Raw genomic sequence first — 9,767 nt, 5'->3', positions numbered from 1 at the left:
GAAGAACAAAAAAACCCCAAAGTTAGCAGAAGGAAAGAACTCATAAAGATCAGATCAGAAATAAATGAAAAAGAAATGAAGGATACAATAGCAAAGTCAATAAAATTAAAAGCTGGTTCTTTGAGAACATAAACAAAATTGATAAACCATTAGCCAGACTCATCAAGAAAAAAAGGGAGAAGACTCAAATCAATAGAATTAGAAATGAAAAAGGAGAAGTAACAACTGACACTGCAGAAATAAAAAGGATCATGAGAGATTACTAAGAGCAACTATATGCCAATAAAATGGACAACCTGGTAGAAATGGATAATTTTTTAGAAAAGCACAACCTTTCGAAATGAACCAGGAAGAAATAGAAAATAAGAACAGACCAATCACAAGCACTGAAATTGAAACTGTGATTTGAAACCTTCCAACAAACAAAAGCCCAGGACCAGATGGCTTCTTGACCCACCTCCTAGAGAAAGGGAAATAAAAACAAAAATAAACAAACAGAACCTAATGAAACTTAAAAAGCTTTTGCACAGAAAAGGAAACCATAAACAAGACGAAAAGACAACCCTCAGAATGGGAGAAAATATTTGCAAATGAAGCATCTGACGAAGGACTTAATCTCCAAAATTTACAAGCAGCTCATGCAGCTTAATATAAAAAAAAACAAACAACCCAATCCAAAAATGGGCAAAAGACCTAAACAGACATTTCTCCAAAGAAGATATACAGATTGCCAACAAACACATGAAAGAATGCTCAACATCACTAATCATTAGAGAAATGCAAATCAAAACTACAATGAGGTATCACCTCACACCAGTCAGAATGGCCATCATCAAAAAATCTACAAACAATGAATGCTGGAGAGGGTGTGGAGAAAAAGGAACCCTCTTGCACTGTTGGTGGGAATGTAAATTGATACAGCCACTATGGAGAACAGTATGGAGGTTCCTTAGAAAACTACAAATAGAACTACCATATGACCCAGCAATCCCACTACTGGGTGTATACCCTTAGAAAACCATAATTCAAAAAGAATCATGTACCAAAATGTTCATTGCAGCTCTATTTACAATAGCCAGGACATGGAAGCAACCTAAGTGTCCATCGACAGATGAATGGATAAAGAAGATGTGGCACATATATACAATGGAATATTACTCAGCCATAAAAAGAAACGAAATTGAGCTATTTGTAATGAGGTGGATGGACCTAGAGCCTGTCATACAGAGTGAAATAAGTCAGAAAGAGAAAAACAAATACCATATGGTAACACATATATATGGAATCTACAGGAAAAAAAACGGTTATGAAGAACCAAGGGTCAGGACACGAACAAAGACGCAGATGTAGAGAATGGACTTGAGGGCACGGGGAGGGGGAAAGGAATGCTGGGATGAAGTGAGAGAGTGGCATGGACTTATATATACTACCAAAATAGATAGCTAGTGGGAAGCAGCCGCATAGTACAGGGAGATCAGCTCGGTGGTTTGTGACCACCTAGAGGGGTGGGATAGGGAGGGTGGGAGGGAGACGCAAGAGGGAGGAGATATGGGGATATATGTATATGCACAGCTGATTCACTTTGTTATAAAGCAGAAACTAACACACAATTGTAAAGCAATTATACTCCAATAAAGATGTTTTAAAAAAAGGCTTCCTAGCCAAAAACGAGATATGCCTCTCCAACACTTATTCAAATCTTCTTTACAATTTTAGGTGTAACATTATAGTTTTCAATATTCCTGGAGTATATATGGTGGTGGTTTTGTTAAACATGCTCTCCATTCCCTATGTTTCTAACTGGTTATTATTGATACATAGTCTTTAAAAGCTCTTGCTTTAGAATATATGTATTAGTATATACTATATATTAGTATGCTGTGTGTATATACATACATATTCTCTCTCTCTCTCTCTCTCTCTCACACACACACATATGTGTGTATATACACACAGATTCTTAACACTTACCATTTTACCAAATTTTTTATTCAAGGAATTTCAGGTCATTTCCTTGCACGCTGCATGTATTCAATGCTATCAGATACAAATTATGATAGAATACCTCTTATTGGGTTCACTTTTCTAACACTACTAGTTAACTAGTTAGTGCTTCTAAAACACTCTTAAAAGAATGATACTGCTAGTCAATTTTTTCTCATTCTTGCCTTTACTTCCAGTATTTCACCACTAAATATTATCTAGTCCGTTTGTGATACATATTTTATTGTGTTGAAGAAATATGCCTCTACACTTAATTAGCAGTTTATAATTTCAGCAAATGCCTATTCAACACTATCAAGATAGACATATTATTTTACATCTATTAAAATGATGAATTATAATAATGGAATTCCTAAAACTAAAACATTCTTGTATTCTTAGGATGACCCTACTTGACTCTGCAAGTTAATTTTTAATAAAACATTACATACTACTGGCTAATCACTCCTTTTAGAAATTTTGTATTAATATTCTACAGAAATTTTTCATGCTGTCTTTGTTAATTCTTGGTGTTTGTGTCATACCAACTAAAAGTTCCAGGAAGTTTTATTTACTACATAGTACAGAGAATTGGTTATAAGTTTAGATAGTAAGGTAAAACTATCTAGATTCAAATCTCAATTTTGCCACTTGCTAGTTGTATGACTCTGAACAAATTCTTCACCTCTGTAAGGTTCAGTTTTCTTAACTATAAAAACAACACACAACTTAACTGAAGTAATTCAGGTGAAATTCCTAGAACAATGCTTGTATCATGTATAAACTAAATAAATACTAACATCATTAACAGAAACCCTAGTATTAAATACAATTAGGAACAATAGTTGGCTAACTGAAAAAATGGGTTAGAGAAAATCATTACCAAAAAAAAAAGAAAAGAAAAAGAAAGATACACAGATACATGATTTAAACATTTTATTTTAACTAAAAATGTATAAATGTGCATTTATTTCCCAACTTTCTGACATAGGGCCATGGCCTTCTCTTTCATCAGAGGACTCACTGAATGGAATTCTACATTAGCCAACTCTATTAAGTCTTTGCAAAGCACTGCATCTGTCTATAGTTAATTAAACAATATATGTACAATAATAAAATGTTTGTATACAAAATGGGAAACAACTACCTCTTGGTCGTCATACTCTTCAACTGGTGGAATAAATACGTAGTCTTAGTATAGAGTGGTAATCTACTAGCTGCAAATATTCAGCTTGCTATGTTATCAAGCTAGTATTATTTACAGATGGAATGTAGAGCAACAATTAGTCCAATAAGTCTGCTGAAGGGAAGGTTCACAGTTCATGGGTATGTATGTGCCTTATACCAATATCTTCCCTAAAAATTCTCATCCATATTTTGAAACACTCATGCAAATCTTACAAGTTGCAATTTAATATTATTATATATGAAAACCAAAGCTCTTTTATAAAAAAGAAACTTATTTAAAATATTAGATAAAGAGAAAGAGGATTAACACGTAAGTCCTATGACCTAGGCCCTATAATAGGCTCCAAATAATGAAGACCTATGCTAGTGAGTACATGGATGTATTTTGGTGTGTCTGCATACACATATACATATAAACACATGTGCATATACATATGTAAAAGAGTATTTCTTTAAAATATCCCCAAACATTAATTCTTCCATACTGCCACACTCCGAAAAAAACAGAATCTACCATTCATTCTCTCCCCCCTCATATTTACTCCTCCTTCCCAGTCTTATCTTTAGGAACTCAAACACATTAATCTAATCACAAAATATCTAGGGACTTTAAGATCCTTAATTTTACTAGAACAATTATCAAAGTGCCTGCATTCTAGTTTCTCCTCCATTCAGCAATCATCAGCCTTCAACATAAACATGATGTTCTCCTAGAAACACAAGCGTGAAAAAATTTTAATTTCCTACAGATACTACAAATATTAAAATCACAAGCTTACCTTATTAATTCTAGTTGTGCAAGCTCCTGATTTGCTTGAAATATAGGTTTTTTAGTGAAGAGTTCACCAAGGATACATCTAATGGGAAAAATATCCACCATTACCAAATGGCATGATTTTACTTCACTACCAAGTTTCAAGTAAATTAACGAGTCAATAAGCCTATCTTACCCACAGCTCCATACATCAATAGCTGGTGTGTATCTTTCTTCTCCCAACAGCAGTTCAGGTGGACGGTACCATAAAGTGATGACCTTGTTAGTATATGGACGACTAAAAAACACAGAAAGCACTCTTTAGAGTTAGCATGTGTTAGAATAAGAGAAATTCTTTTAAGAAATATTATTTTGGCTAATCAAAGCAATCCTACAATCCTAACTAAAACTACTTTCATCTGCCTACAGACATGCTATGACATCTAATACATGATCATAAAATACATCTGAAAGCAATGTGATTACCTGAAAAATTCCCTTAATATATAAAAATTAAAAGTTGTTGGCTTGTTTTAACAGTAATACGGTCAAAGAAAGATCTTTATATCAACTGTTGGCATTGATGATTTTGACCAAATCTGGCAAATCACTAATGTATGGCAAGATACAGTTCAAACTGTAACCACCACCTAACAAAAGTTTTCAACTGGGCATATCTTTCCCTGGCAATGTTTCATTGATTTTAACCCATTTTGGTATGTGAATAGAAAGTATAGAAATGTAGACTGTAGTAGTTTGGGTCTACTCTGCCAGGAACCACTAGTGATAGGTAAGATACTTTATCAGATGATTCCTTTGTCACCTTCTAACAATGAGGACATATATATTTATATATACTACTACCACTTTGTCATAGAAGATATTATCTAGTAAGCTGTGTAAGTGTTCTCACTCCTCCGAGAATGAGCCTGTTGTAGCTGATTCACAAGAGTAAAGACAGTCTAAGAAGTTAGAGGTAGTTCTTCGACTGTTCTGTGTGATCACGTATGTCTTTAGGTCAATTCTAAACTTCTCTTCCTCTCCAAATATCCGCCAAATCACAAGGATACAAAGGCTATATCACAGGAAATTTCCCAGAATGGCTGTATTCCAAGCCCATTTACCTGAGGTTGGCTTGGACTCGGACCAGTTTGGGGAAGGAAAAAAAGGAGCATATAATTTATAAAGCAATTCCCTCTTGCCAACTGTAGGTCTGAAGTTCCAGGCAGCCTAAGACCTGAGTAGCCTGCTCCCACATTGCCAAATTTCTCCAAGTAATTTAAACACTTAGACTGTAAGCCATAGAGGACACCACAGCATTACCACAGATAGGACTATAGTAACAGTGTGCCAAAGCCAGGAAAAAAGGATACTTGACTTTGGTATAAATTGTGATAAGAGAAGATAGTCTAAGAAGTATGTTTTCAATAGCCAACTAGGATTAGATTTTTCTAACATTATTAAATTGCTTTTCTTAGTGATTTTTGCTTGTTTTTACTAGCATCACTTATCTTCACATAACGAGGAAATCTTTTAAACTCTATCTATTCTAATTAAGCTGGATTTAATCATTTAAAAATATGTTCACCTCTTTATGTCTTAACACCTTTTAAGTTTGAAATTCCTTCCCATTTTTCTCATTCAAACCTATACCTCCTTTAAAACATGGTGAAAGACCCATCTCCATAAAGTCTAATCTTTTATTAACAACAGATTTATTTTTAAAGAAACGTTTGTTTTCATATTCTTAAATTTACACCATACTTACCACTGTAATGATCTATTTTGTTTTCTCTATGTTCCCAGAAAAATCAAAAGACCTCAGAGACCATTCTTTATTATGAAAAAAATAGTACCCACACACTAAGCCCAGAACAATGTTGGGCATAGGGCAGACCTTTTACTGTATATGGCCCTGCAACTTTAGGTGACATACATGAATTAGGTGGGTGGGGGAACAAAGTCGGAGAAAATTATGATAAGTAGTTTTCTAAAACATTTCAAAGGTCTATGAGCATGTGAAACGTATAGTCTTGCTACTAAGGTACAACTAGGTATCTACAGTCTCAAGAAAAATGTTTAAATTAATGTAAATCTGTCAGTAAATAGTTAATTTTTTATCTTTTTATGTTTAGAAATATTTTTAAATATATTTAAAAAAATAAAAGTCTGCTGTATTATGTGGAGAAATTACACAAATTAAGGTTAGTAAATTTTATATTTAAAGAAAAGATTATTTTATATGTGTGTTAAAAAGAAACAACAGATCCAAAATGGAGTTACTTGTGTTAACTCCCACACCAGCAAACCAAGACTTACTACCTAAGCTAACTGCAGATTCAGCCCCTCCCAGGAAAGGCATCTTAACCAATTGGTCTGGAATTTCCCAGTCAGCACTAGCGAGGTCACCTGCCACACAGTCCCCTCCCATCCCTTAAAGGAAAGTGACCTTGCCAATCTGCTTTCTGCTAGTATAACTTTCTTGTCCCTGCCCCCTTCTGCCTTTAAAAACCTTCCATTTTGTATAGCTCCTCAGAGATCCCTTCTACTTACTAGATGGGATGTGGCCTGATTCAGGAAGTGTTTAATAAAACCAATTAGATCTTCAAATTTACTCAGCTGAATTTTGGTTTTTAACCGTATTATATATCAATTTCTAGGCAACATTTAGAACACAGTCATCTTTAGCAGTTAAAATTAGACTAGTTCACTTTTTCATTAACTCTCATCAAATTCAGAAGTGAAAATATTTAGTACATTTTCAAAAATGATTAAACACAGAACTAGATGAACTATACTTCTAGGTATACAGCAAAAGTATTTAATGTATACCAATTAATAGCTTTTCCAAATATATCCAAATGCTCAGTTTCTGTCAGAAGAAAAATAAGAACTACGTAAAAACTTGAAACATTCAACAGTAAAATTTGACATAGAAAGCTCAATTTTAAAACACTAATATAATCTCTAAATTGTGGAAATTCTTTCATTTATGAAGTAAATAAATATTCAAACTGATATATATTTTTCGTAAAACAAAGTACCATCCCAACATTTCTCTTTACAATCAATGAAATATCAACAGAATAAAGATCAAAGATTATCTGCTCAGTAATAGATTCCAACACTTTGCCCTTCAGGGAAGGTGTGACATGGTTACGGTCTTCCCTACCCTACACACCACAAGCAGTGCTGTATTCCTAACAAAGCGAGCACTGCCTTAAGGGTATATCCCTAGGCTGGCAGGCAACTCAGCCTCCTGTCTGGTCTGAATAGGTAAAAGGCAAACAGATGATTGGAGCAAGATTTTAGGCCCTTGAAGTATTTGGAGATTCTGGATAAATCCAAATTAAAATTCACAAACCACAGTTGATAACTCTGTTAAAGACCATTCTAAGAAATGAAAAAAAAAATCATGTAATAGGAAATACCTAAATTAGCTTTAAAATGCTTCACTTTTCCAACAATACATAAAGTCTACACTTATTTCTTTTAGAGTATAACTTATATTTTTGAGAAAAACATGGGAAGAGTTCAGCTAGCTAAATTCATCGTATGCCCAAACGCCATGTCTCCTTCAGAATCCACTAGGTAAACACCTACCAAAACTACAAAAGAAATTTGGGACCTATTTTTAATACCAACCCAACTTCTAAGGTCAAAAACCCAGGAGTCATCCTTGTTTCCTTTTTCCTTCAAATCTCACATCTAATCTATCAACAACTTCTGTCAACTCTACATCCAAATAGGTCCTAAATGCAACCATTTCCCACGATTTCAAGGAAATCTGAGCCACTACCAACTTTTAGCCGGAGCCACTATTATCTTTTTTTCTGGTACTACTGCAACAGTCTCTTAACTAGTTTCCTGACCTCGATCTCTAGCTTTCCTCCCCCACTTTTACGTTTTTTAAGCATAAAACCAAGTCATATCAGTTAGTTGCTTAAACTGTCCAGTGATCTCCCACTGCAACTAAATAAAATTTATACTTTACCTCAGGTGATAAGACTATACACTGGAGTATCTCACTTCCTATTTTTACACTGGGCAACATCTTGGCCCCCTTAAACTTTCCAAGTCTGTTTCCAGGCCTTGCAGTTGCTGAGTTCCTTCTACTTGGAATGTTATCTGCCTAGGTCTTCATTAAGTTATCCTCTTCTCAACACTCAGGTCTTAGCTCAATTTTACTTCTCAACGAATTCTATCCTGGGCTTCCCTGGTGGTGCAGTGGTTGAGAGTCTGCCTGCCGATGCAGGGGACGTGGGTTCGTGCCCCAGTTTGGGAAGATCCCACATGCCGCAGAGCGGCTGGGCCCGTGAGCCATGGCCGCTGAGCTTGCGCGTCCGGAGCCTGTGCTCCGCAACGGGAGAGGCCACACAGTGAGAGGCCCACGTACCGCAAAAAAAAAAAAAAAGAGTTCTATCCAAACTGCCTTAGCCAGAATTAGCCAAGCAGCCACCCCCAAGCTCATGGTGTCCCTGCAGACACTATTTTATTTGCTTTGTAGCACTTGGTACTTTAAATTCTTTCCTCTATCCAACAGGTTCTCGTTGTCTACCTTCTTTCATGACTATGTAATGAGACCAGGGATTGATCTGTCTTTCTTATCTCTACTACGCAGCCAACAGGTATTATACCTAGGTCAGTGTCTGGCATACAGTAAGTACTTGGCAATATTTTTAATCAACTGATTTATGCCATAACTACATTAACAATAAACACAGTCTTTTTCCTCATGCCCTTTCCCCATTCCCTTCTAATTTTACCCTACTTTCCTCCTTTTGATTTTTTCTCAGAAAAATAACTTAAATTTCTGTACCATAACATTACTACAGAAAAACATAAGTAATTTTTTTGCAATTGACGTTACCTTAGGATCACTTGCACATTCTTATTATACATGCAAATTTAGAAGTACCTGTATTTTAACATATCCAAAAGGAAATTTATTATCTTCTGCCCTAAACCTGCTTCCCGTTTCCTGTCTCAGCAAACGGCATCACAGTTTATGGCAGAGACTGCTAAGCTGTCTTCTAAAATCTGTTCTTCCTTTCTTCAGTGGGAGCTGCCCACCTACACTACATTTCCCACCCTCACTGCAGTTAGGTGTGGCCACATGACCAAGTTCTCGCCAATGGAACGTGAACACAGGTGCCATTTCTTGGCCTGGCTCATAACACCCCTCCCTCCTCTTTTCTAGCTTCTAGCTGACAGACATGGTGATAGACTTGGAAAGCATGTGAAGAAAGGCAGCAAATCTTCCAATCTGGATCCTTAAATGACTGTATGAAGCAGAGTCACCATATGATCAAACAATATGGTGAAATATTCTCAATTGTGCAGCAAGGTAAAGTAACAACTGCTCCAGATTACTGAGTGAGAAATATAAACTTATTCTTTAAGCCACTGAATTTTGAGGTTCTCTTTGTTGTAAGTTTAGCTTCTCCTAATTAATAAACCATTTATGCAATTCCTTAAGCAGCAATCTTACTGTAGGGGTAAAAGCAGGATGTGTCTACCAACACAACAGTCAACCATCAAGTTCTAACTATTCTATATCTTATGATATAATTCATCTCCAACTTTCCAACACCTATGCCCATTGCCTAGTTAAAGCCATAATTATCCTACCTAAGTTTTTTGTTGTTGTTTTTTTTTAATAATCACTACTTTTTTTTTTGGATGTGGACCATTTTTAAAGTCTTTATTGAATTTGTTACAATATTGCTTCTCTTTTATGTTTTGGTTTTTTGGCCACGAGGCATGTGGGATCTTAGCTCCCCGACCAAGGATCAAACCCGCACCCCCTGCAATAGAAGGCGAAGTCTTAACCACTGGACTG

At 35.6% G+C, this 9,767-nt stretch overlaps 1 protein-coding gene across 1 annotated transcript in view; it reads right to left on the bottom strand.

The window, feature by feature from the left end:
- CDK13 (cyclin dependent kinase 13) overlaps positions 1 to 9,767 on the bottom strand; it is a 107,925-nt gene that overhangs the window by 20,197 nt on the left and 77,961 nt on the right. The window contains 2 exon segments of the mRNA XM_024732945.1: positions 3,951 to 4,028; positions 4,122 to 4,223. Of these exon segments, the coding sequence (XP_024588713.1) occupies positions 3,951 to 4,028; positions 4,122 to 4,223 (180 nt within the window).

This window comes from Neophocaena asiaeorientalis, unplaced genomic scaffold, assembly GCF_003031525.2.
Source record: "Neophocaena asiaeorientalis asiaeorientalis breed wild unplaced genomic scaffold, Neophocaena_asiaeorientalis_V1.1 scaffold56, whole genome shotgun sequence".
Classification (NCBI taxonomy): domain Eukaryota; kingdom Metazoa; phylum Chordata; class Mammalia; order Artiodactyla; family Phocoenidae; genus Neophocaena; species Neophocaena asiaeorientalis.
Note: the sequence above shows the minus strand (reverse complement) of the source record. Positions and strands in the feature narration are given on the sequence as shown.